The 25,127-nt window shown below is 59.9% G+C and overlaps 3 protein-coding genes across 7 annotated transcripts in view; 2 read left to right on the top strand and 1 right to left on the bottom strand.

The window, feature by feature from the left end:
- The first annotated feature begins 255 nt into the window (after positions 1 to 255).
- On the top strand, positions 256 to 13,311 carry LOC138686009 (alpha-2-macroglobulin-like protein 1). Its single transcript, XM_069786727.1, has 36 exons — positions 256 to 487; positions 906 to 1,095; positions 1,500 to 1,662; positions 1,963 to 2,015; positions 2,710 to 2,730; positions 2,876 to 3,029; positions 3,178 to 3,262; positions 3,361 to 3,490; positions 3,573 to 3,687; positions 4,416 to 4,525; positions 4,680 to 4,844; positions 5,011 to 5,238; positions 5,565 to 5,622; positions 5,706 to 5,851; positions 6,090 to 6,239; positions 6,451 to 6,654; positions 6,907 to 7,003; positions 7,249 to 7,423; positions 7,562 to 7,787; positions 7,864 to 7,990; positions 8,280 to 8,401; positions 8,594 to 8,645; positions 8,916 to 8,990; positions 9,164 to 9,340; positions 9,519 to 9,600; positions 9,735 to 9,891; positions 10,031 to 10,105; positions 10,278 to 10,434; positions 10,558 to 10,775; positions 10,867 to 11,082; positions 11,156 to 11,280; positions 11,377 to 11,467; positions 11,644 to 11,712; positions 11,816 to 11,921; positions 12,096 to 12,137; positions 12,587 to 13,311. The coding sequence occupies exons 1-36, from the start codon at positions 414 to 416 to the stop codon at positions 12,616 to 12,618; spliced, it is 4,467 nt and encodes a 1,488-aa protein (XP_069642828.1). The 5' UTR covers positions 256 to 413; the 3' UTR covers positions 12,619 to 13,311.
- A 346-nt stretch (positions 13,312 to 13,657) lies between these two features.
- The window catches only part of FTSJ3 (FtsJ RNA 2'-O-methyltransferase 3), an 801,657-nt gene continuing 790,187 nt past the window's right edge, over positions 13,658 to 25,127 (bottom strand). Inside the window, exons 1-22 of one of the 3 annotated variants that reach the window (XM_069786730.1) lie at positions 20,598 to 20,691; positions 20,224 to 20,350; positions 20,034 to 20,139; positions 19,786 to 19,832; positions 19,515 to 19,594; positions 19,196 to 19,295; positions 18,833 to 19,027; positions 18,637 to 18,752; positions 17,981 to 18,085; positions 17,640 to 17,740; positions 17,486 to 17,566; positions 17,238 to 17,396; positions 16,756 to 16,891; positions 16,451 to 16,656; positions 16,211 to 16,331; positions 16,020 to 16,113; positions 15,616 to 15,763; positions 15,436 to 15,512; positions 15,180 to 15,282; positions 14,864 to 15,047; positions 14,668 to 14,762; positions 13,658 to 14,361 (exon numbers count right to left, since the gene is read on the bottom strand). In XM_069786730.1, coding sequence (XP_069642831.1) covers positions 14,172 to 14,361; positions 14,668 to 14,762; positions 14,864 to 15,047; positions 15,180 to 15,282; positions 15,436 to 15,512; positions 15,616 to 15,763; positions 16,020 to 16,113; positions 16,211 to 16,331; positions 16,451 to 16,656; positions 16,756 to 16,891; positions 17,238 to 17,396; positions 17,486 to 17,566; positions 17,640 to 17,740; positions 17,981 to 18,085; positions 18,637 to 18,752; positions 18,833 to 19,027; positions 19,196 to 19,295; positions 19,515 to 19,594; positions 19,786 to 19,832; positions 20,034 to 20,139; positions 20,224 to 20,290 — 2,511 coding nt within the window. In that variant the 5' untranslated portion in view covers positions 20,291 to 20,350; positions 20,598 to 20,691 and the 3' untranslated portion in view covers positions 13,658 to 14,171. Of the gene's footprint in view, positions 14,362 to 14,667; positions 14,763 to 14,863; positions 15,048 to 15,179; positions 15,283 to 15,435; positions 15,513 to 15,615; positions 15,764 to 16,019; positions 16,114 to 16,210; positions 16,332 to 16,450; positions 16,657 to 16,755; positions 16,892 to 17,237; positions 17,397 to 17,485; positions 17,567 to 17,639; positions 17,741 to 17,980; positions 18,086 to 18,636; positions 18,753 to 18,832; positions 19,028 to 19,195; positions 19,296 to 19,514; positions 19,595 to 19,785; positions 19,833 to 20,033; positions 20,140 to 20,223; positions 20,351 to 20,597; positions 20,692 to 25,127 lie in introns of those variants that run through there. The other 2 variants (XM_069786732.1, XM_069786731.1) reach the window with 2 other exon arrangements.
- PSMC5 (proteasome 26S subunit, ATPase 5) lies at positions 21,030 to 25,052 on the top strand. 3 transcript variants are annotated; one of them, XM_069786736.1, is made up of 12 exons: positions 21,031 to 21,185; positions 21,674 to 21,745; positions 22,187 to 22,256; positions 22,433 to 22,530; positions 22,923 to 22,979; positions 23,094 to 23,324; positions 23,518 to 23,644; positions 23,818 to 24,008; positions 24,110 to 24,208; positions 24,357 to 24,467; positions 24,543 to 24,629; positions 24,936 to 25,052. In XM_069786736.1, the coding sequence occupies exons 1-12, from the start codon at positions 21,147 to 21,149 to the stop codon at positions 24,987 to 24,989; spliced, it is 1,236 nt and encodes a 411-aa protein (XP_069642837.1). In that variant the 5' UTR covers positions 21,031 to 21,146; the 3' UTR covers positions 24,990 to 25,052. The 3 variants fall into 3 exon arrangements, with proteins under 3 accessions (XP_069642835.1, XP_069642837.1, XP_069642836.1); XM_069786735.1 differs by having other exon boundaries at positions 23,094 to 23,331; positions 23,525 to 23,644; XM_069786734.1 differs by having other exon boundaries at positions 21,030 to 21,185; positions 22,923 to 23,324.

Raw genomic sequence — 25,127 nt, 5'->3', positions numbered from 1 at the left:
AATACCTGGAAACAGGCCTTTTTGAGAAATTGCCAGCAATGCAGACTGTTCTCATTATGTCCTCCCTACTTTTGTTTGGGGAACTCATTCCTGCCATCATTTCCCAGCAAACCAGTGTGTAGGTGGGTCCTGCCCCCTGGTTTTGAACCTCTATAGGCTATGGGAACTTTTCCTAAAATTGCAAAAATCCATCAGAGCCTTGAACCCAGGAAGCTGTGGGCAGATGGTAAACATTGCCTTAGCTATATCTGCAGGTTCATGCTGGATCCCTCTGCCAACCCTTGTTTGCTTGCTGGGTGGAAAGCAAAGATCTCTTTTTAGAGCCTGCAGCAGAGCAGACGCAGGTCTACAGCAACCCAACACCTGGAGAAGGAGGCTGTGGCCGTCCCCGACATCCACTTGCAGCTGGAGCCATGAAGACCCCAGCTGCCCTGCCCGTCCTGCTGCTCCTCATCCCGTACCTCACAGCTGGGGCGTCTGCAGCACCGTAAGCCCTCTCTGCGTCTGTCTGTCTGTCTGTGCCTGGTGGGAGGGCATTTAGTCTTGGCTCCTTGGCAGCGCGTAGCGGGAGCTGATCTTTCCCATGCATGTGATTTTTTGGCAAGGGTGGAAGTGCTCAGGCTGGTGGGTTGTCCCTGCCCGTGAGCATCAAGGACTTGGCACCCAGGGGCTGCTGGGGCTGGTGGCTCTGGAATGGTTTATTGTGGGTGCTGCCTCACTTGCAGCTGATGTATGAACAGAGCCTTTGCTTTGCTGAGCTGAGAAGTCAAGGGGAGCCCAGAAGCAGAGCCCTGCACACCAGCACAGGTTTCTGTGCACCCAGAAGCTCTTCAAGACCTCCATGGGATCTGTACTGGGATGTGCCTCATCCCCGTGCCTCTCACATCAGCACTTCTCCTTGCCAGGAGTTATGTGGTCACGTCCCCAGCTGTCATCTACCACCCCCACACAGCGATGCTGTGGGTCCATCTCAGTGGCCTTCAGAAGCCCGTCCAGGTGACCGTCCAGCTGCAGAGTGCAGACAGGACCCATGACATCACACTGCTGGAAAGGAAGGTCCAGGAGCCTCATCTGTACCTGAACATCACCTTCCCTGTAAGTGTCACCCCACGCACAGCCGTAGGCGTGAAGGGGGATGCCCTGGACACCCTGCTGTTTCCAGGCAGAGCAGTTTCCATCAGCTCCCCTGAGTGTGGGACTATGGTCTGACGTGGGGCTGTGAGCAGGCATGACTTCCCCATCTTTTGCCAGGGTCTCATCCCCGCCACAGGCAAAACGATTCTAGGCTCAGCCCAGTTATTCGGTGGCTGAAATAATCCCCTGGTAACAGACCTGCAGACTAGGGCAGGGTGTTGGGGGGACATTTCTTCCCAGCCACTGGCTTGGGGGGAAGGTGTCCCTGTGGGTGAGGAGTGCTCTGGGTCACTTGGAGTGAGCAGAGCATCCTGGCCATGGCATATACCTTGTCCTCACCCAGTGGCTGGTGTTTCCCCTGGCAGGCTCCAGCCCCCACCAAAGGGAAGGAGGAAATCGTAGATCTGCACGTCTCAATCCAAGGAGATTCTCTGGCTGTCTCCAAGAAGAAGAAGGTGATGCTGAGAGCCCTGGAGCCTGGGATCTTCATACAGACAGACAAAGCTGTCTACAAGCCTGGACAGCAAGGTGAGGGGGGCAGGCTGGACCATCCTGCTCTGGGCTGAAGGACCTGGTGGGAGGGGAGTGCAGGAGGCTCAGCCTTACTCCTACACTGCATGGAAATAGGAGGGTTCCTCCTGGGATGCACTGGGATCCCCAGCACTGGCCCAGGGCAATGCCAGGACATGCTGGCAGCGCTGGAGTCTGTGCTGTTTGGGGGGCAGTGCCCCACTGCAGGGCTCAGGGTGGATTTCCATCCACCTTCCCCACGAGGAAACCCCTCCCTGCAGATGCACCCATTCCTGCATCTTCATTTGCTCTTTCTAGTGAAGTTTCGAGTTGTCTCTTTGGATAAAGACTTCACTCCCAGCAATAAGAAGGTGAGAACAGGGCTGCGGAAGGGGGGAGGCAACAGGGCTCCTGTGCACTGACTTCCTACAGTCTTGGCAAGCCATGAGAGAGGTGTGGGAGTCAGCCAGCACCTTTCCCCTTGGGAATCCTGCCCCAGCCAGCTCTGCCTGGGTGGGTGCGCTCCCCAGGGGTGGGGATGCCCTGTGTTGTTCACACAGGCTTCAGGAGGCTAAGGAAAGAGAAAGCAGAATTGCATGTGTGATGTGGGAATGTACCCACTTAAACTTTTGGTTAGGGATGTAGTGATGGCGAGTGGGAGGGATGTAGTGATGGCGAGTGGGAAGCAGGGAAAGTGCTATTGATATCCATCAAGTCATCAGATGCCAGGATTACAGGCAAGTTCAGTCTCTGGCACCCCCGAGCAATCATCTGGGTCTCTGGAAGTGCAGGAGGTTCCCAGATGAAACGGTTGCTGGCTTCTTGCGAAGTTACTAGGATATGTCACCTCTCCATGGCATGCTGGCAGTGCCCTCGGCTCATCCCGGCTAGAGCTGCCCGCAGGCTCAAAATCAATCCCAAAGCAAATTAAAGGGTTGAAAGTTCACAGCATCCCTCAAATAATCCTCACTACTCCATCCACGGCTCCATAGATGTCCCCACCCTGATGAGACCCCAAGGAAGGTTTTGACTTTCTCCTCTAACCATCTCCTCTTCATCTTGCAGCTGCCCCTTGTGGTCCTGAAGGTCAGTCTGATGGAGGGAGGCTCCTGGGTGGTGTGGGCTTGGGAAGGCACCATGGCTGGGAGAGAAGCATAACGCAGCCATGGGCTGTTTTATTGCGGGGTGCTGGGGTTCCCGGGGTGCTGATGCCGCATGTCCCCGTGTGCAGGATCCCAGTGGGAACCGCATCGCGCAGTGGCGGGAGGTGAGCCCACAGCAGGGCATCACGGATTTGTCCCTCCCGCTGGCTGCAGAGCCGGCCCTGGGCACGTACATCATCGAGGTGGAGGGGAAGAGCCATTCCTTCAGTGTGGAGGAATATGGTACGCGGGGACCGGGAGATGCACAGGGGGTGGGAGCCTCACCTCGGCATGTCCCTGTGGGCAGCATGTCTTGGCCCCCCTGGCCCCCCAGGCACCGTTGTCCTTGTCCTGGGAGCGATAACCCTCTGTCCCTTTGCTTCTCCGCCAGTGCTGCCCAAGTTTGAGGTGACCATTGATCTCCCCGCCGTGGTGCTGGAAAAGGACAAGAAGTTCCAGGTGGAGATTTGTGGACGGTAAGCCTGAAACAGGCTGTGCTGGGAAGAGGGAGGGATGGGGGGGTCTGACATGATGTGGTCCATCAGGCACACCCTCACCACCCTCCACCCAACAGGTACACCTACGGGAAGCCTGTCCAGGGGAAGGTCCAGGCCAGCTTGTGCCAGTCCTTCAGGTACATCGGGATCCTGTACAGCCTTAATAGTGCCCTCCAGAGAGAGAATTGCATCGAGGTTAGCGGGCAGGTGAGTACAGCTGGGGAGTGGGTGCCACTGGGACAGCCCCTTCCCAGGACTGCTGCTAACGGGGTTGAATCTCTCCTGCCAGACTGAGAAGAATGGCTGCTTTTCAGCAGAGGTTTTGTTGACCGCCTTCAACCTTACCAGCTCCACCCATGAGAAGCAACTCCAAGTCGAGGCATTGCTGGTGGAGGATGGGACAGGTAGGGACAGTGGTGTTCTCCTCCTTGGGAATGGGCTTTGCTGCTGGTGCATGGTTTTGCATTCATCCCTGCGTGCACCCAAATGCATGTGGCACAGTGGTATTGGTCTTCTCCAGGGAAGCCCAAAAGCTACGCTGTGATTTAGAGGTGCACGTGTGCAGGGACTGGGTCCAGGTGGGGATGTGAGCCAGGTCAGATGGGCAATACTTCTAATTCTGTCCAGAGAAATGGTTGGGAGGCAAAAATGCCTTTCCAAGGTCCAACAACTCTCCGGATGCTATGGCTAGCAGTGAGTCGAGTCCTTGTGACACAAAGCACTGGTTTCACCCAGTCCGGTGGCTTGGCTTCGTTCTTCAAGATAATCCACCTCACCCACCACCTCAGTCCCACCAGAAATGACTGCCAATGGCTTGGCTTCAGGAAAAAAAAAAAGACCAGGGGTTGTCCCAGGTGCACCAGCACTGAGGTGGCCCTGCATCATGGTGCTTTGGTGAAGCACCTTTTGTGAAGTCTCTGCAGCCAGCTGCGCCTCGGCTTTAGGTCTAAAACATGCTGTAGATGTTTTGCTCCTCTTGTAGAAGGTGCGAGCTGTGCTTGAGGCTGCTGGCTGCGGAGGGAAAGCCTAAAATGTCCAGGGACCTTTTCTGCACTGTGACGGGGAGCTGGCAGCAGCTAACCTGTGCCCTGTGTCCTCGCAACACCCTCAGCTCCCCACTCCCTCTCCACAGGGCTGGAGATGAAAAATACCAAGAGCTGCAAGATTTTACCTGAAATCCTCACTGTCACCTTTGAAAACACTGATGATTTCTACAAGCCCGGCATCCCCTACACTGGGACGGTAATGAGGGTGTCTCTGCACCCTGCAGGGCTCCCCTGCACCCTGCTGCACCCAATCCTGCTCCCTCTGACACCCAGCCCCACTCTCCCACAGCTGCCCTCTGCCCCACGGCTGCAGCCCAACCTGGGGCATCTCCCTGTCCCTCCCGGTACAGATGCTGCTGAAGGGAGCCAGCGGCGCCGTGCTGCCGCAGAAGCAGCTCTTGCTTGTCGTTAGCCAGCAAGGAAAAGATACGAGACAGACCTTCCTGACAGACAGATCTGGGAGAGCCTCCTTTGAGCTGGAGACCTCTGGTTGGAGTGGCACCGTCCACCTGCGTGTAAGGGACCCATCTCCCTCCCCTCAGGGGTCCCTGTGCTGCTTTCTCCAGTAGTACAGGGCTGGGCACCTCTCCAAGCCTGCATCAGCGATGCCTGCTCCTGGGACCAGCACCTTGTGGGCTGCTGAACAACTTCACCTCCCTGACTTCTACCTCCATTGCTCAGGGTCAAGTCAAGGAGACAGCTCACACCCAGAACGACGGCTCGACACCCATCTACCAAAATGCTTACTTGTACCTCGTCCCCTTCTCTTCGGCGAGCAGGAGCTTCCTGCGGATCCGGCGGTTGGAGAGCGAGCTGCCCTGTGGCCAGCCCCAGCAGCTCTGGGTGGACTATCTCTTCAGCAAGGAAGCCTTGGGGACTAAGCTGGAGAGCCTGGATGTGGTCTTCCTGGTAAGTCCCAGCCCAGGGAGGTTGGGCAGTGGGCGTTAGGGCGGTTGTGTGTGAAGGTCCACATCTACACACGCATTCGTGGTTGTGTCCCTGAGGACAAGACAATGAGCAATCTGTCCTGGCTAGACCAAGACACCTATGCCTGTTAGTAGAGGTGTTTGCTAGTACTGTTGGACCTGCATGCCAGTGGGAGATGTTGTGGGGGCTGGAGGCTGGACAAAGTCAAAAACCATCCCTACACTCTTGCTCTTGGGTCCATCCTCCGTCAGGGCATTTTGGTTCCACACAAAGCATCAGTTTACTTGTTCCCATCTCCTCCTCTGCAGGTCCTGGCCAAGGGGACCATTGCCACCGTCCTCAGGAAAGAGGTGCCTGCAGAGGCTGGTAGGTCCCAAGGCATGGACGAGCTGTGCAGGGCTCTGCTCTCCGTGCCTGGTCCTCATCTCCCCTCCTTTCTCACGGCCCAGGGCTGAGAGGCTTCTTCTCCCTGGAGCTGCCCATCGGCCCCGAGCTGGCACCCACAGCCAAGGTGCTGGGCTATGTGGTGCTGCCCAACAGCGAGATGGTGGCTGACAGCACCGAGCTCCAGGTGGCCAAGTGCTTCCTCAAGAAGGTGAGAGAAGGCTACTGGAGTTGGGGAATGACTCCATGGCTTGTCCATAGCTGCATGCCCTGAGCTCCATCCTGCTCCAGATGTATCATAGTGTCTCTTTAACCCATGCCCTGATCCCCAAACACTTAGGCCTGATTTTATCCTTGTCTAGAAGAGACCTCCATGTCTGTGGCTTGGTCCTGTTCCTCCATGGGAGGTGGCTCCCCCTCCTGCCCCTGACGCCCCTGTCTCTTCCCAGGTGAAGATGGCTTTTTCGGAAGACAGGGCTCTGCCCGGCTCGGCGCTGCAGCTGGAGCTGGAGGCTGCCCCAGGGTCCCTGTGTGCCGTCCGCGCCGTGGACCGCAGCGTGCTGCTCTTGAAGCCCGAGGCTGAGCTCACCACGGAGGTGGTGAGTGGTGGCACTGCCCAGGGTCCCTTCTGCAGCCCCAGGGACCAGCCAGGGATGGGGGTGGGAAGAGATGACATTGGCTTGGACCTCCCTTATGGGGACTCAGTGCCATGGTGGCTCCTGGGCAGTCCTACTCCCGGCCAGGGGGTAGGTGCCTGGCTCGTTTTGTACCTAGCACACGTTTTTGTACTTAGCACACATTTATTCCCAGGTCTACAAAGTACTCCCTGAATTCAACTACCCTCGAAGCATTCAGGACCCATCACCCTGTTCAGCATTTTCCTGGGACTATCCCCCCAGCTTTGACGTTCCCATCCTCCCAGTTTTACGGAGGCAGCGAGACTTCTTTCGCTCAAGGAGGCGTGTCTTACCTTTCCTGAGGACTTCCCAGAGGGACACCTACCAGTTATTTCAGGTAAAGGCCCTGCCCGCCTGTGCCTCCTAGTTACTCTTTGTCCAGGAGCTGGCTGTGCTTTGCTCAGGGTGCTGGGCAAGCACAGCGATGTCCCATGAAAGCCACACTCGTGGCAAAGGTCTTTCCCGCAGACCCCAGGCTCCAGTCCTCCTCTACTTGTTGCCTTCTGCAGCCCTGTAACTATTTACTGCTGGGATGGAGATAGTCCTCCTGCTGGGTTTCAGAGATGGACAACCTCTTTTCTTTCCACAGAACGCAGCACTGAAGCTTTTCACCAATGCCAAGACCAGAGATGTTTGCGAAAAGAGGTTCGGCTTGCCCGAGGTGCTGGGTTCCCAAGGTCCCAGAGGTCAGCACAGCCCTCAGCTTGCTCGCTCCACTGAGCCCTGTCGGGAGAAAAGAGCAAAGAACTGGTGCCCCGTCCTGGCTCCCATGTCCTCAGAAGGACTTGGAGCCATCCTGAAAATACGCTCGGCACCAAAAGGGATTGAAGAGGATTGAAAAGGATTTTGACAATCTTCATGCTGCCTGCAGGCGAGGTCCAGCTGAGACGCAGAGACCTATGGAACCCAATTTCTGCTCTGCCTTTTCCAGGTGGCTTTAGATCCTATGTGACCTCTGTGAGGGAAGAAACCGTCCCACAAGTAATGTACAGTGTTGCCTCAGAAGTAATGGACGTTGGTATCCCAGTCGTCGCTGTCCAGGAAGAGCCACCAGCACCCCGGACGTATTTCCCAGAGACATGGCTGTGGGACCTGGTCCCCGTGGGGTGAGTGAGGATGGTCTCCATGGGGCTGGTCCTCTCCCCACCTCCCCTCCTGCATGGGAGAGAGCCAGCTTAGCTGGGGGTGATACCAGCTGTGGGTGAACGTGGTGCTATGGCCTCAGCATGTTCTCCATCCTGCAGGGAGGGGGGCTCCACGGAGATGACGGTGACAGTGCCCGACGCCATCACTGAGTGGAAAGCCGGGATGTTCTGCACGTCCCCGTTGGGCTTGGGGCTGGCCCCCACCATCAGCCTCACGGCCTTCAAGCCCTTCTTCGTGGAGCTGGCGCTGCCCTACGCTGTGGTCCGCCACGAAGCCTTCACCCTCGTGGCCACTGTCTTCAACTATCTGCGGCAGTGCCTGCGGGTGAGTGGGGCTGGGGAGGGGGCCCTGGGCCAGGGGTCTGGTGGGGGCTGATGGAGCCGTGGCCGTGGTCCGGCAGGTTCAGGTGACGCTGGCGGAGTCGGCGGAGCTGGAGGTGTCGGCGAGCACGGACGAGGTGTACGGTGGTTGTATCTGTGCGGACGAAGCGAGGACTTTCCGGTGGGGCGTGCGAGCCACCAGCCTGGGTACGGAGCACCGGGGCCACGGCAGGATCCCCCTGCCCTGCTGCTTGGGGACCCCCTTGGAGGAGGGGGTGGGCAGGGAGGACAGGAGCAAATGCAGTGCCACCTGGGAAGCTCTCCTCCGCTCCACTTTCACCTTCCCCATTGCCTCCCAGCACTGCTTCTCAACCTGGTGACCCCCATCCTGACCCAGCCAGCCCCACACGAAGTCCCAGGGCTGAAGCAAGCCCATGGGGCTGCGGTGCAGGCTGGGGGGCTCTGACGGGACTGAGTGCCCCACTTGCATCTGCAGGGGAGGTGAACATCACCGTCAGCACCGAGGCCCTCAGCTCCGAGGAGCTCTGTGGCAACGAGACGCCCGTGGTGCCGGCCCAGGGGCGCGTGGACACCGTGATAAAGCCCTTGCTGGTGCAGGTCAGATGGCTTACGGAGAAGGAAAGTGGGATAGGTTTGGGGACAGGGTCCGAGCAGCCTTTGGGGCACAGCATGAGAACTGGGAGCGGGACAGCACCCAGACCCGAGCCCAGGTTGCAGGCGAGACCCTGGGGGACAGGGGGACATGGCTGATCCCTTCTCCTGACCAACTCTGATGCTGCTTCCCCACAGCCTGGGGGGATCCTGGTGGAGAAGGCGCACAACTCCCTGCTCTGCCAGGAAGGTAGGACTGGCTGGGGGTGTCTGGCAGTGCCACGGGGATGTGGGGCAGGGATGCTTGGCCACTGGTCACGAGGGCCACCAGGCCAGAGGAGCCAAGGATCAGGGTCCCTAGGGGCTCCCGGCTGAGATGCTGCAACCCAGCCTTGAGCCCATGGAGGGTTGGAGCAGGAAGGGGGTGGGCGAGGGTGCTGTGGGGCTAGGCTGGAAGGAGCTGGGCATCCCTGCTGTTGTTGCCGGGCATCCCCACTGTTGTTGCCCTCCATCCCCGCAGCTGCTGAAGAAATCTCCCTGGAGGTTCCTGCAAACATCTTGGAGGGCTCCCAGCGAGCCCACGTCACTGTGATGGGTAAGGAACAGGCAGGGGCCTGGGGACCACCCGAGGCAGGAAGGGTGCAGAGCTCCAGGGCCCAAGCTCAGCAGGATGTTGGACCACCCAGAGCTGGGACAGAGGAGATACAGGGTGCTGGTGGCAGGGGGGGCACAGTCAATGACGGTGCTCCCCATGTCCCCCTGGGACAGGTGACATCATGGGCAACGCTCTGCAGAACCTGGACCACCTCCTGGCCATGCCCTATGGCTGTGGGGAGCAGAACATGGTTCGCTTCGCCCCCAACATCTACATCCAGCAGTACCTGGAGAAGAGCGGGCAGCTGCACCCCGACATCCGTGCCAAGGCACAGGGCTTCCTGCAGAGCGGTGAGCGTCCCCGGTCCCCTCCTCTCCCCATCCCACCCTGCCTTGCTGCTGAGGGACACCACGGCCCCATATCCCCCCCTCCCCATTTTCTACCTGCACCCCGGGGTGGGTCTGGGCTGCAGGCTGCCTCTAGGATCCCCTGGGGATGTAAAGACTCGTCCCCATCTCCTCCCCACAGGGTACCAGCGAGAGCTGCTCTTCAAACATGATGATGGCTCTTACAGCGCCTTCGGGAAGAGTGATCCCACGGGCAATACCTGGTGAGGGACCCCATGGGGCTCAGGCAGGCTGTGCAGCAGCATCTCTCCAGGGACTGGCAGTCCCAAGGCTCCTCCAGCCACCAAGCATATCCCAGCCCCGTCTCCCATCCCTCCAATGTCTCTCTGGCTCATAGGTTGACAGCATTTGTCCTCAAGTCCTTCGGGCAAGCCAGAGCCTACGTGGCCATTGAGGAACGGCACATCCAGGATGCGCTGCACTGGCTGCAGAAGCAGCAGCGGCAGACAGGTTGCTTCCGCAGTGTGGGAAAGCTCTTCAACAACGCCCTACAGGTGGGTCGGTGGGCTGGGGTGGGACATGGGGACTTGGGTTGGTCCCAGCATGTCCCCGGTGTGTGGTCTAGGCAGTGGGGGAGTCCCCGTGCCAGTGGCACGGCATGGCCGGACCCGTCTCTCTCTGTCCCCTTTGCAGGGAGGCGTCTCGGACGAGCTCTCGCTGTCGGCTTATGTCACGGCTGCGATGCTGGAGCTGGGGCTCTCCCCAACGGTGAGGATGACCCCATCTGGTGGGGTGGGGATGGGTGCTGGGGCAGGGAGTCCAGCTGTTCTGGGCCACCTCCTATCCCGAACTGGGCACAACTGGTCTCACTGGGCAGAACTGGGGACTCTGAGCAATGCCCACACCCATGGGCTGGCTCCTGACTCTGCTCCCACGCCAGGACCCGAAGGTGAGCTCAGCCCTGCAGTGCCTGAAGGCTTCGGCCACGGACAACCCCTACACGCTGGCGCTGCTCGCCTACGTCTTCGGGCTGGCGGGGCACAGGGAGCAGCAGCAAGTCCAGCTGCAGAGGCTGGCCCGGCACAACGTCAGCGCAGGTACCACCCAACATGGGCAGTGGCACTTCCAGGCAGTGTCACCCTCTTGCCTAGGTCACCCCATCCCAGCCCCCCTGGGACCCCTGGAGCCGGGGGCTGAGCTCCCACCCCCTTCTTTCCCAGGGGGGGAGCTCTACTGGCAGATGAAGGGGAAGGCTCTGGTCCCCTCGCAGCCCTCCTGGGCTGTCGCCGCACCGTCAGAGGTGGAGATGACCGCCTATGTCCTCCTGGCCTACCTCTCCCAGCCCCAAGTGTCCTCTGCCGACCTGGTGACTGCTTCCCAAATCGTCCGCTGGCTCAGCAAACAGCAAAACCCCTATGGGGGCTTCGCCTCCACGCAGGTACCGGCACCAGGGTCCATGGGGCTGCTCTACAGCCTCCCTGTATCTGCAGTGAGGGGTGACTCTGGCTCGATGCTTTCTCCATGCCCAGGACACGGTGGTGGCCCTGCAAGCCCTGGCCAAGTACGCCGCCCTGACATACAGCAGCAATGGGGACTTCACTGTGACGGTGACGTCCCCGACGGGCACCACGCAGGACTTTGTGCTGCACAACAGCAACCGGCTGGTGCTGCAGCGGGCGGATCTGCATCAGCTGCCTGGTACCTACGGGGTGCGAGCCCACGGGCAGGGCTGCGCCCTGGTGCAGGTGGGTACGGCCGGGGGTCCCTGTCCCTGTGCAGTGCCCGCTTGGTGGCTCTAACCCTCCTGCATCACCCCAGGTGACCCTGCGCTATAACACGCCACCCCCTCCGAGTGCGGGGACGTTTGACCTCCGCGTGGAGACAGAGCCTGGGGAGTGCACGGTGGATGCCCGCGCCCGATTCCGCCTCGTCCTCCGGGCACGGTAGGGCTTGGGGCTGTCCCCAGGGTTTGGGGGGGCTGGGAGCAGCCAAGGAGGGAGGGCAGACCCCAAACCCACCCCGGGGCTCTGTCCTTGCAGGTACACAGGGGAGCGTCCCACCACCAACATGGTTGTCATCGAGGCCAAGCTGCCATCTGGCTACATCCCGGACAAGAGCTCCATGGTGGAGGTGAGAAGCCCCTGCTACCCCCAGAACCCCCTCTGTCCCACTGGGGCACCCACCATGCCACTGAGTCCCTGCCCCTCGGGGGCAGTGGGACATGGAGGGGCACCCACTCTGGGTGCTGGCCCTCGCTGGGCCACCCACCGAGCAGCTTTTGCCCACCTTGAGCTGTGTCCCTCCAGATGAAGAGGCAGAAGCTGGTGAAGAAGGTGGAGGTGCAGCTCGACCAGGTGACGATTTACCTGGACCAGGTGAGATGGGGCATGGGGACAGGAGCAGGACCCCACGTGCTGGGGCATGGGGATGCTTCTCCATTGTGGATGGTTGCACCTCACCCTTGGGCCGTCTCCACAGCTGACAAAGGAGAAGGAGGAGATCTTCGCCTTCACCGCCACGCAGGACTTCCCAGTGAGCAACCTCCAGCCCGCCACCGTGACGCTGTACGACTACTATGAGACAGGTGAGCCCCACCAGGGATGTGGCCCCACAGTGCCCGGCCCCACTGCCACCCCTTGCAACCCCAAAGGCTCAGAGGGGGGATCTGGCTGAGCTTTCGGTTCACATTGATGAGTTTTGGCTCATTAACGGGAGCAGCTCACCCTGAGCCCACTGGTCACCATCCTTCCCATTGCAGGTGACCGCACAGATGCTGCCTACAGTGCACCTTGCAGTTCAGGTAGGGGCCAAACCTGACAGGGGAGAGGGGTGACCCCACCATCGGGCCCCTGACAGGGACCCACCAACCCCGAAGGGCCAACCTGGGCTGTGCTGAGCCCTTGGACCCAGGGGAATGAGGAGCCCAGCCAGGAGCGTGGAGCCCTGGATTGATCGACGGGACTTGCTGGCCAGAACTTGAGGGGCTGGACGTCAGGGAGGACCTAGGTGTCCAGGTTGTGGGGTGCAGAGGGCGACTGTGCCTCTTTGAGGGGGCTCAGACCCCCATCAGCCCTGGCCTTCCTCCTGTGCACCGTATGGAGCTCCCCATCCATGGGTTTGGGGTCACACAGGGGATGAGACACTGAGTTCCCAAGGATGGAGCTCAGCTGGAGGAACAGAGGTGGCCAAGGGTGGCTGGGGGGGCAGAGGGGCTCTCCTCTCACAGCACACCTGTATTTGATTTTGAAGAGGCTGATGGTCAGGAACAGGAAAACTTCTAGCACAGCCTGAAGCCTGGCAGCTGGTCCCCTCTGCTCGCCCCAACTCCCTCACCCACTGAGGACCAGGATGGCCGACGGTCTCTGCTCCCAGCCTGGCCCCAGCCCCTACCCTCCACAGGGGTGGAATGTGGCCCAGCGATACTCACAGCACTGCCAGCGCACAGCTCGCTCTGGACTCAGCCACCTCTCCCGGTAGCGCAGCTCCCAGCCCACCAGCACCCAACGGAGCCACAACCAAGGGGCTGATGCAGACCCACGGGCAGAAACGTCTTGCTGTTTCTGCAAGCCCCTGCCAGAGATAGTTGACTTTGGTTGAGCAGCCAAGTGGTGGCTTTACAGGGACACCCCTGTGCATCTCCCCCCTAACACCCTGAAGGAGCTCTGGGGCACCAGGTCTGGCCCCTCCGTTCCCCATGGCACTTGAATGGGACCAAGACCTCCTCGCTCCCGTCAGACCAATTGTCCCTTCCCCAGCAGGTTCCCACCACCACTCACCCCATCTTGCTCTCCCTGAAAGTCACGCTGCTACCCTAGTCTCCTCCTTGGCACTAACATGGTGCCACTGTCACCAAGAGGGACCTGGGGACACCTCCCCAATCCCATCAAAACAGATTCAGGCGTTCGTTGACGGAGAGAAGCCGCAGTTCCCCCAGCCCCTGCCCTGGGTCTAAATAAATACATTTGTTCAAGTGATCTTTTCTCTTGGTCTTTCTTTTCCTAAACTTGCAGGGTCCCACACCTGGAAGGCGTACAGATGGACAGGCGGTGGGGATGGGGTGGCTGCTGTGGACTGTCTTGGTTGGGGCATGGAGGGTGGATGTCAGGCTGGCTGGCTGCAGGGCAAGTTAATTGCTGTTCAGCTGCTTTGCCAGAGATAAAATGAGGCGCGCTGAGGCAGGTGGGCTCCCCGAGACATTAGCAGAGAAGCACAGAACCCACCCACCCAATGGTCCTCTCTGCCTGCCAAACAGTGCATGAAGGGATACAGCAGCTCACAACACAGGTCCCTCACCTTGCCAAGACACAGGACACATCCTGGTGCAGCCTCAGACTGGGGTTTAATTCTGCCATAACCGAGGAGTTGCTCTGGGCAGACTACTAACACCCACCTGCTTCAGGGCTCAGCACCCACCGTCCTGCGACCTCGGTGACAAATATGGCCCAGGGAGCCGTCCCCCTGAGCCACAACCTCTCTGGGGACAGCGAGGGCTGGCGTGGATATTCACGCCTCCTCCGCAGGGCAAGAGTCTCCCAACAGAGCCAGCAACGGTGAGAGACCTGGAGATGCAGCCACGCAGCGAGCACGGGAAGGGGGTCGATGCTACTGTGCTGAGGCCAAATAAACCCTCCCTGCCCCACCAGAGGACAGGAGGCAATGTCACATCAAGGCACGGACTAACAGCAACATGTGGCTAAGTCACAGTCCTGTCCCCATGATGGGGGATAGCGTCAGGGCGAGCCGGCTGCTCCCAAGGCCACGGTGGGAGGACAGGAGCCAGCGCTGCCCCGTGCTCCAAGCCAAGTCCCTTGCCGAGGACGGAGCTGGTCCCATATCACTTATGGCGTTTTTTCTTCTGTTCTTTGCGCTTCTGAGCCCTCACGTCCTTCTTCAGGCGGCTGTCGACAACCTTGAACTGGCCCTTGACGCCAGGAGGACGGCGCACCCGGGGTCCTACGCCTTTCTTAGCCACCAAGTAGGTGACCTGCCGTTTCTCCTTGGCCAGCCCAGCCTTCTTGTAGATGCTGTGGGAGAATGACAAAAGGTGAGACCGAGACCCCAGCACCCTGGCCCAGCTCCAGCAGTTTGGCTTTGGGACGTATCCAAAGAGCAATATTGGGTCCCACCACTCCTCTGGGCCTCTGTGCCCCAAGATGGGGCTCCCTTGCTTGCTCTGCCATCCCTCAGCCTACACCCAGATCCAGCCCAGCCTTTGCCAGCCCTGCTGGGTTACACGCAGGAGCTGTCCCCGAGCTGTGGCCGCAGGGAAAAGGCATTGCAAACCAGCCCAGCACAAGACAAAGGACCTGGATCTCAGCTTCGCCACTCACCGCCGCAGCTGGGCCACCTTCTCCCGCTCTGAGATATCCACCGTGCTCACCACGGCCTCTGCTTTCTTCTTCATCTGCTCCATCTTCTTCAGCATCTGTGGGGACAGCGAGGGTGAGGGACAAGGGGGATCAGAGGAGGGACAGAGCACCTGGGAGGGGAAACAGAACACCCGTTCAGGTTCACAGCCCCACTCACCCGTCGCTTCTTGCGGGCCTTGGCCTCTGCCACCTTCTTGATGGGGCGGGCGTTGATTTCACGCCAGCGCTGCCGATATGCTTCAACTGTCTGCCGGTCCACGGGTATCTGCTTGCGCCGGTGCTGCTTCTCCTCCTCTGTGAACCATTCTGGCAGCTCTCCCTCATCCTCGTTGAAGGAATACCTGATGGGGGACTCGGGTGAGTTGTGAGCGGGACATGGGGTCCCCACAACAACACATCTGCCACCCCCATGGCCTGTCTCATGGTGGGAGACCAAACGCTGCTCCCCCTTCAGCACCCACAGCTGCAAGTACCTGTTGAAGGAGTCATCAATCAGGTCCCGCTTGGCCTTTTTGGAGGTGGCGATGACGGAGCCAAGCGCCAGGCCCTCTGCATCCAGGACACGGGCTCTTTTCACTGCAGCATATGGACAGAATAAAGCTTCGCCAACCTGCAAGCAGCCCTGCCAGCCCAGATAAGCATGGTCTGCTGTCCTGCCTCCTGTCCCTAAAGAGGGACTCACATGGTATTGCTGGGCACACATGGGTCCAAACAGCACCCCCCACTCACCTGGGTTCTCAATGGGCACCACTTCAAAGCCACACGGCTCAACACGGCCCCGCTTCCTCCCCACTGGTGTTGGTGGCCTGTGAAGAAGAGAGTGGTCAGGGCTGGGGTCCTCACCTCCCAGCTCTCCAGGACTGTGGAGCTGGGGGAGAACATCCAGACCACCCCCCTCTCAGCCCTCACCTCTCCTCGTCACTGCTGCTGTCATCATCGCTGCTCTGTTCATCCTGCTCTTTACCAGCGTCAGGTCCTGTGTCTGCGGCAGGTTGGGGCTCAGCTGGAGCTTCTTCCTGGGGTACATTCTTCTTCTGCCCTTTCCTTGTTGCTTTGTCTGGGGAACAGGAACCACTGGGTGAGACAGGGTTGAGGCAGGCCCCACTTCAAATCATTCCTCTAGAGACCCAGCTCATTAACGCTACACTAATGCCAGCTCATTAACTATGTAACGATACAGGCTGGAAACAACCTCTGGAGATCTCTGGTCCTGCTCAGGCCAGCATCCCTATCATGGTTTGATCCAGTGTCCCAGACTGGCCTGTGGGGCTGTCCCTCTGTGCACCCACCCAGCGATGCAGCCCCCCACTAACCTCTCTGAGACTCGCGCTGTCTCTCAGCCAACATCTGCGACTGCCCCAGCTCCAGGCCCTCATCTGCATCGTCCTCGATGCCAGCAAAGGCGTCCTGGGGATTGGGAGCAGCCAGTCAGGAGACACAGGGCAGACCCAGGGAGCTGCTGGGGCTGAGGCTGCCCTGTCATTTCTGGCCCAGTGGGACTCACCTTTCCAAACCACAGGCTGGTCTGCCGTTCCTCCAGCACCGACTTCTCCTCCAGGGGCACCAGCAGGGGATTCTCCTCTTCTGCCCCTTCCTCCTCCTCTTCCTTCTGCTTAAATTTCACCCTGTGACAAACAGCAGCACGATCAATGCCCCCCAGCCAGGACGGGGTGTGCCCACTGCCAGATTCCGGAGCTGCTCCAAAGGAAACCCCTGCCCCAGGGTGGCCTCTCCCAGCTCTCACCTCTTTGCACCCTGCTCTCGCCTTTCTCGCTCCAGCCGGCGCTGACGGGCCTCTATCTCAACCAGCTCCTCTGGGTCCAGATCGCTGGCCAGGGACACATCGTCCTCTTCTTCATGATCTGAGATATAAATATCATCGTCCCCAGGTCCTATCTCCAAGAGGGCATCTGCTGATGCCATGTCCCCCCGGGTCACTTCATTCAGCAGCTGCAACGCAAGTAAGACAAGTCACAAGCTACAGTCCATCAGCCATGTGCCCACCACTGTCTTGGCTCTGGGAGCCTGGCCTCCCCCTGCCCCACACACCGGGGTCCTGTGGATAGTCCGGAGGGAGAACATGCTGGTGTCACCATCATCAGCGATGGAGACACCAGGGAGGTCCATCTTCAGCTCCACACGCTCACGCTGCTTCCGCTGTTCCTTCAGGATTTTCTTCTTCTTTCTGGAAGAGACAAAGGAATAAGGCTACACTACCCGCCTCCCCCCACTCCCCCCATCCCAGAGGCTCATCCACTGCCACATCGGTGGCAGATGTCCCTCAGCAACACTGTCATCCCCCTGTGAGGTATCCCCAACCCTGAGACAAAGGGGGGCCCATGCCAGCTTGAACAGCCGCTTCACCTGCTGGGAGGAGCAATGACCCTGAGGACCCCAGATCCACAAACCCCACCCACTGTGAACAGAGGGACAAGCTCTGATACTACCACCCTCTGTCCCCATGGCTGGAGCTTTCGGGTGCTCTGCTGGCCTGGTGCTCCCTCATCTCTCCTCATGTGAGATCTTTTTACCTCTTTAACTCTGCCAGCTCCTTGGCTTTCATCTCTGCCAACGCCAGCTCTACCTCCTCCTCTTCCTCTTTCACCACCTCATCAGCTGCGGCTCTTGGCAACGTCTTCTTCTCCTTCTTCTCCTCCTCTTTGCCTTCCTCCTCTTCACCGGAGCTCAGGCTGCCAAAAGGAAGGAGCTCAGACCATCTCTCCTGATGGCAGGCCCATCCCACCGCGTTTGCGCTCCGGGGCAGCCCTGTTATTCCTACTTGATATCCAGCTCCTTCGCCTGCTCTTTCAGCTTTTTGGCCAAGAAACGCCGCAACTTTGTCCTCCAGTTCAGCAGAGCTCTGTGGGGGAAGGCAGACCATTAGACACCCACCAGGCCTGGCGTAACGCCTTGTCCCAGTCCCCCCCCAGTACCTGAGCTCTTTGCGTCCCAGCACACGGATGTCCTTGCAGCACTGACGCAGCTCCTCCGTGGTGGAACTGTGATTCTCCAGCTCACCGTCCCCCAGTGTGATCTGGACAGAGCAAAGTTAATCAAGCATGTATGTTAAGTCCCTTTCTTTAGTAAGGATCATCAACTTATAAAACACAAGCAGAATGACTGGCTAAACTCCAGGCAGGCTCCTGCCCTGCCTCCCCTCCGCAAGAACAGGAATGGGGCCATTGCTGGGGCACTTGGCCCCTTCTTTTCATCGCTCTGTGCTCCTGGGGATGTCTCACGGGCCACCAAGGTCCCACTCACTTCAGGCACTCACCTCATTGGCCTTGGAGAGGAAGTCAACAGGGTTGGGAGCCTTGAGGAAGTCCATCAGGGTGAAGCGGTGGTAGAGAGTCATGTCGCCATCTGCGTACCCTTCTGCCTACAGGAAGAAGGAGCTGTAGGAGTCGTAGCAGGGCACAAAAGCAGCTTCAACCATCCTTAAAGCATGAATGATGTCACATAACTTGCGTCTTGCTGCAGTGTCCACCTAAACGTGCCCACATGACTTAGGACAAGGGCAGGCTACCAGCCCCAACCCGCCAGCTCCACTGCATCTCCCAGTACCACCTCAGACACAGACAGATGACAGTGATACAGGTTTGTGAAGCTCCATGCCCAGCTGAGGCTACCTGACGTGGCCTTTAGCGTCTTGCGTCCTAAAGACACTTCACAAAGACACAAACCCAGCATCCAACTATTGTAGGAGGGTTTTAGTGATCCATCCTCAGCCTCACAACTTGTTCACCGCTTCCACATCACTACACTGCTTTCTAAGGCTGTAAACCTCCCCAAAACTGGCTGTTCCACCACTTTGCGTTCCCATATCTTTTATTTTCCTGAGAGACTTTGCTTATTATAATCTCTTCGACTCCAGTCCTCAGCATCTTTAGTGTGTGTTTCGCCTGGCTGCCCAGTGAAGCAAGCTCATACCTTTGGCTTCTTTTTGCTGACCAGCTCACTAACAGACTTAGTCTGAACCTCCACCTCCTTGAAGGCATATTTTGGGTCAAAGAACTTGCTGTCAATTTTGTCCGGAGCCTGATACCCTGGGATGGAGGAATCAGAGCTATCAGTAGGTGAAAAGCCAGCCCCATCCCAGCAGCTGCAGGTCCTCCCAGCCGCTCACCCTGGCACACCACGAAGATCTCAGCGGACTCGTTGCGAGAGGCTTGGGGCTTGGTCGCCTGGACCTTGTGGAAGAACTGCTGGAAGATCCAGAGGAGTGGCTGGTAGTCCCGGGAACGAAAAACCTTAGTGATGAACCAGCCTCCCTTGCAGAGGAATTCGCAGGCCAGTTTCAGGGCCATAAGGGTCAAGTTGGCTGGAGCAGGGAAGAAGAGCAGTCAGCAGTCGTCACTGTCCCCACCGCCCAGCTCCTTGTCCCACACCACACACCACTGCCACCCTGCCCTGCCGGGGTACGAGATGTGCCTGCCCTTGCACCCCCCAGACCGTGCCAGGCCACATGCCAGCCCCGGGCAGGCCTCACCTTGGGAGTAGGCGTCATGCACCCAGCTGGCTCCCACGTTGGGCGCTCCGTCATTCAGCACCACGTCCACCTTCCACGTCTGCAGCTCCTTGCGCAGGGCCTGAGGGATGGGGACATGTGTTTGTCCCACTAACCCCTCTGCAAGAGCCAACAGGCAGCAGCCCCCGCCCCTGTCAGCTCAGCTCAGCCCCCTGCCTCTGTCCTACCCCATAGTGAACCCCAGCTAAGCAGGTGGGGTGATGCCCCCTCCCATCGCAGATGGACCTGCTGAGACCCAGACTGGCATGTGATGCTTGGGGCAGGGGAGACAGGTTTGTACCTGGCGGCACTTTTCAGTGGTGATGTCCTCCTGCAGCGTCACCACGTTGGGAATGGGCTTGATGGGGACCAAGTCCACCCCTGGTGTAAGGAAGAAATATGAACACTGCAACCTCTCAAAACTGGGCTCCAGCCCATCCCATGCGGCTTCCCCACCCGCCCTCTCCTCCCACCAGGATCCCCAACCCAGGATCCCCTTTCTATGGCCACATCCAGCGACTGTGGTGGATGTCCCTGCCCCCAGTCCGCTCCTGCTGGGTCCCATCACTCACCAATGATCAAGCTGGAAACTGGCATGAATTTGGAAGCCACCTGCAGCCTGGAAAGAACAGAGAGGAATGAAGCTACGTTAGGATCCTAGAATAGCCCCCAGCCTTGAGCCATGCTGCCAGGGGTTTGGAATCAGCTCTGCCATTGAGGACAGAGATACAACAACAGAAAACACACAAGCCACTTCATTACAGTGCCCCAGGGTAGCTGTTAACACTGGGCTGTGACGTGGGGCCCTGACACCACTCACCACCCGCCGGGGGCCGCACATAGGTCCAGCAGCGCCCGGGCCTTCTGCAGGAACTGGAACTTCCTATTGAGCTGGAGAAGCTTGAAGGAGGAGCGGGAGCGAAAGCCTGTGGGAGGGAGAACCATGGGTTACGGATTACCGGGGCTACAGCTCCCCCCCCCGCCCCACAGCGAGCAGGTAGGTCCCTCACCCGTCTCCTTGGCCAGGTGGTAGAACTTGTCCCTCCGGCTCTTGCCCAATTTGCTTTTCTTGCCCATGGTGGCGGCGGGGATGCCCCCCGGTGGGGTCGGGACCTGCTGTCAGCCGCCGGCACGGACCTGAGGGAAACAGAGGGGGTGAGCTCGGGGAGGAGGGGAGGGGAGAGACGGCCTGGTGTCCCCCGTGACCTCCCCAGGCGAACCCCAGCGTCCCCTCAGCGTTCCCCCGCTGCCCCAGCCTACCCCAGCCCCCGTGTCCCCCCCAAGGCCTACCCGCGCCCCCGTGCCCCCCCTCAGCCCTGACACCCCGGTCCCCCCTTTCCCCAGCCCACGCCGCAGCCGCTACCGCTGCCCCCAGCACATAGACAGACAGACAGACAGACACGCATACACGATCTCGATCCTGATCCTGATCCTGATCCCGGTCCCGATCCCGATCCCGGTCTCGGTCCCGGTCCCGCCGCCGCGTGCCCACACCGCCTTCCCGGCGTGCGCCACGCGAGCCGACCGACTTCCGCTTCCGCTCACCCTCCCCGCCATTTTGGGTGTGGCGCGTCCCCGCTGCCGCAGCCAGGAGTGCTGCCCTGGGCGGAAGAAGGGCGAACGTTAACGAGACCCCCTGGAGGCGCGTCTGCAGCCTCCCTTGCACCTCCGGTGCTTCGTGATACGGAGAAATCACCTTTGACCGTACCAAGATGGCGGCAAGGCACAGACTCGAGAGAGCTGCACTTGCGCATGCACACTTCACGCCCCGGACGCCATACTGCGCATGCGCTCTCTGCGGCGAGGGCGCCCGTGTCGCGGCGGTAGGGTGGTGAGAGGAAGTGACGCCATCACGCCTGGCGCGCGGGGGGCGGGCAGCGGAAGGAAGGCGGCGGCCATCTTTAGTGCCGGCAGGAGCCGAGCCGGGGTCCCGATGCCGGCGGAGAAGATGGCGGTGGACGGGCCCGAGCAGGTTCGTCCGGGCTGGAGCGGGGTGCGGTCGCTGGCCGCGGGCTGCTCGGGTCGCGCCGTGCTGCCCCGGGGCTCTGCTGGGCCCGGGTGTGGTCGGGGCCTGGCGGGCACCGTGACTCGGCGCTCTCGCCTCAGTCTCCCCGAGGGAGCGGGGGCCGACCGGGGCCTGGGGCAGGCCTTGGGGGATGCGGGACGAGGATCCAGGAGGGAATAGTGAGGAGGGCGAAGGGCTGTGTGGGTGGGGATGGTGAGACTCGCAGGGAAGGGGAGCCTGGGGGCTGCTGTTGGGCACCGGCCCGGGGAGGCCGAAGATGGGTGGGAGGAAAAGCGAGGACCCGAGACCTGACCCGGGAAGGTCGGAGGGAAAAATAGGGACCAGAGGGTCAGCACGGAGGCTGACTGAGAGTAATGACGTGTTTTCGAGGCTCCAGCTGGAATGGGTGGCCCTTGGGGCTAAGGCCGGTGCTGCTGAGCTCTGTTCTCTCGCAGATGGAGATGGACGATGGGAAAGGTGGCACAGGGCTCCGGCAGTACTACCTGTCCAAGATCGAGGAGCTACAGGTGAGCCAGTCCTGGCTGCCCAGGAGATGCCCAGTTGGCCTGCTCTAGAGTGGCATCACTGTGGTTCCAGCTGGGGCAGTGTGGCCGTGTCCCTGTGCCTACACTTGCCTCAAGAGCACCCATAGCTTTTTCTGTGCTGCAGGTGCCCTGCTCTGGAAGAAGCACTGCCCCAGGGTGGTATCTACCAGCAGGACCCAACCTTTGGGTGGTGGGAGTGAATGAGATGAGTCTCAGTCCTACGAGCTGACAGCACTGCTGCGTGTGTGTGAAGTGTTGCTCAACTCTTGGCAGTGGGGTTTGGCTGGCCACGTCCTGCTGGGAAGGGCTGTCCCCGTCCAGGTCCCTGTCCCGTGACAAAGACCATTGTGCTGGTGCCCATGTTGGGTTGATGTGAATGCTGCACAGGACGCTGAGGACTCAGCGAAGCTTTTCTCCCAACAGCTCATTGTGAATGAGAAGAGCCAGAACCTGCGGCGCCTGCAAGCACAGAGAAATGAGTTGAACGCTAAGGGTATGGCTTGGCTCCTCTTATCTTCCTCACTTGGGGCTCTGGGGCTGGTCCTACCTGCTGGGCTGGTGGCTCCTGGCACAGTTGCCAGCCACTGTGGCAAGTGCTGCCCCTCTGTCATGGGCAGGGGTTCAGGGCACAGTTGCCTGTGGCTGGTGCTGACGTCTCCCTCTCTGCAGTGCGCCTGTTGCGGGAGGAGCTGCAGCTGCTGCAGGAGCAGGGCTCCTATGTGGGAGAAGTGGTGAGAGCCATGGACAAGAAGAAAGTGCTTGTCAAGGTACGAGGCTGAGCTGTCCTGAGGGTGACTGGGTCTGGGGCAGAGCAGGGGTGAGCGGGGTAGGGTCCGACAGACCCTCCCTTTGACCCCACGGGGGTTGGAGCAAGTGTGAACATGCACTTTGGGGAGATATAACAACTAAAAGACATGACACGAGAGCTCTTTCTCCAGAGAAGCATGTTGCAGCAGCTCTCCTGGGCCCAAACCTTCCCCAGGCTGATGGGAGGCAGCTGGCTTAGGGCTTCCTGGTGGTAGGAGGGGCTGCAGGGTGTTTGGCGGCAGCTGAGCTCTCTGGCTCCTTCCTCCTGCTCCGAGCAGCCGGTGTGGATATCAGGCACGCAACAGGGGACTTCTTGGAAAAATATCTCACAGTGGCAACTGCTGCCTTCCAGGTGCACCCAGAGGGGAAGTTTGTGGTGGATGTGGACAAGAACATTGACATTAATGATGTGAGTGTCCTGGGGCTGTGGGAGGGGATGCCACCGCTCCCTCCAGGCAGCCTGGCGCTGCCTGATCCCTTCTCTGCCACGGGGATGCTGAGCTCCCCTTTGCTCTTGCTGCAGGTGACCCCAAACTGCCGCGTGGCCCTGCGCAACGATAGCTATACGCTGCACAAGATCCTGCCCAACAAAGTGGACCCTCTCGTGTCCTTGATGATGGTGGAGAAGGTTCCGGATTCCACTTATGAGATGATCGGGGGCTTGGACAAGCAGATAAAGGAGATCAAGGAAGTGATCGAGCTGCCCGTCAAGCACCCTGAGCTTTTTGAGGCGCTGGGGATCGCCCAGCCCAAGGCAAGTCCTGCTGCTGTGGGTCTGTGGTGGGGGTCAGCATTTAGGGGTTCTGTGGTGCCACTGTGATGCTGCCTGTGTCACCCCTGGGGGCGTCCCCATGTCCCCTGTCAGGGTGTGGCTGCCTGTGCAGGCAGGGACAAGGTGCTGAGCCTGGCCTGGGAACGGTACTGAGGCATCCATGTGGCTGTTTCAGGGCGTACTGCTCTACGGACCCCCCGGAACAGGCAAGACCTTGCTGGCCAGGGCTGTGGCCCACCACACCGACTGCACCTTCATCCGTGTGTCGGGCTCCGAGCTGGTGCAGAAGTTTATTGGCGAAGGTAAAAGGATGCAGGGGGAGGCAGCTGCTTGTGCCGGCGCCCCAGTGAGAGCTCTTGCGGTACTGGGTGGCCTCGGGACTGGCCTTTCGCGGGATGTCCAGGGCAGGCGGAAGCACACTGGCTGTGCTGAGCTGTGTGCAGTGCCAAGGCTCAGCCCTCTCTGCTCCCCACAGGTGCCCGCATGGTGCGGGAGCTGTTTGTGATGGCCCGGGAACATGCTCCCTCCATCATCTTCATGGATGAGATCGACTCCATCGGCTCCTCCCGCCTGGAGGGGGGCTCTGGCGGGGACAGCGAGGTGCAGCGCACGATGCTGGAGCTCCTCAACCAGCTCGATGGCTTTGAGGCCACCAAGAACATCAAGGTAGGAGGGTGTCATCCCTGCCTGGGGACGGGCCAGGGTCCTGCTGGCCCTGTGGTTGCAGCGGGGTGTCTGGAATGGTGACAGTGGCTCTCCCCATGCAGGTGATCATGGCCACGAACCGGATCGACATCCTGGACTCAGCTCTGCTGCGCCCTGGCCGCATTGACAGGAAGATCGAGTTCCCCCCTCCCAACGAGGAGGTAGGTGGGGTGCCCCACGGCAGGCACTGGCTCTCCCTTGGTCCTCTGCTGTCCTGATCTGCTCCCTGGTGGGAGCGCATTGTCCCCAGCCCTGTCTGGGAGCAATTCCTGCAGCTCCAACCCTCGCTTTGCTGCTGCTCTCCTCCAGGCTCGCCTGGACATCCTCAAGATCCACTCCCGGAAAATGAACCTGACACGGGGCATCAACCTGCGGAAGATTGCAGAGCTGATGCCAGGGGCGTCAGGCGCAGAAGTGAAGGTGAGCTGGGGCCACTGCCGTGGCAGTGGGGCTGGCAGAGTGGGGAGCAGTGGGTGACATCTCTGTCCCTTGCAGGGGGTGTGCACAGAAGCTGGCATGTACGCGCTGAGGGAGAGACGGGTGCACGTCACACAAGAAGACTTTGAAATGGCTGTTGCCAAGGTAAGTGCCGTGGGGGAGGCAAAGGGGGGTGTTGCTGGTGGCTTCCTCCACAGACAGCTCCTTGTTCTGGGACCACAAACTGTCCTGGGTGGCGTCTGCCAGGACCTGGGACCTGCGAAGTTTGAAGGGGGTCAGCTCTGGGGCCAAACAAGTGTTAAGGGGGTTGTCCCTTGGTGAGTGACATGGAAGAGGCTGGGGTGGTGGTGCACAGCCAGAACCTGGGTGGAGATGGAGGCTGCAGTGCCTTCTCCATGCTTGGAACCAACTGTCTCCTCCTCCTTGCCCTGTCTCCTCCTCCTTGCCCAGGTGATGCAGAAGGACAGTGAGAAGAACATGTCCATCAAGAAGCTGTGGAAGTAACGGTGAGGCTGGGGCTGCTCCTTGGGCAGCGTTGTCTCTATAATAAAGTGCTGCTAATGGCCACATCTGGGTGCTGATTTGGAGAAGGGGGGGGGGGGCTGCAGGACTCCAGCACACGCACACAGGGAGCTGCTGCTA

This window comes from Haliaeetus albicilla, chromosome 7, assembly GCF_947461875.1.
Source record: "Haliaeetus albicilla chromosome 7, bHalAlb1.1, whole genome shotgun sequence".
NCBI classification, from domain to species: Eukaryota; Metazoa; Chordata; class Aves; order Accipitriformes; family Accipitridae; genus Haliaeetus; species Haliaeetus albicilla.
This window is presented reverse-complemented; position numbering and strand designations above follow the sequence as displayed.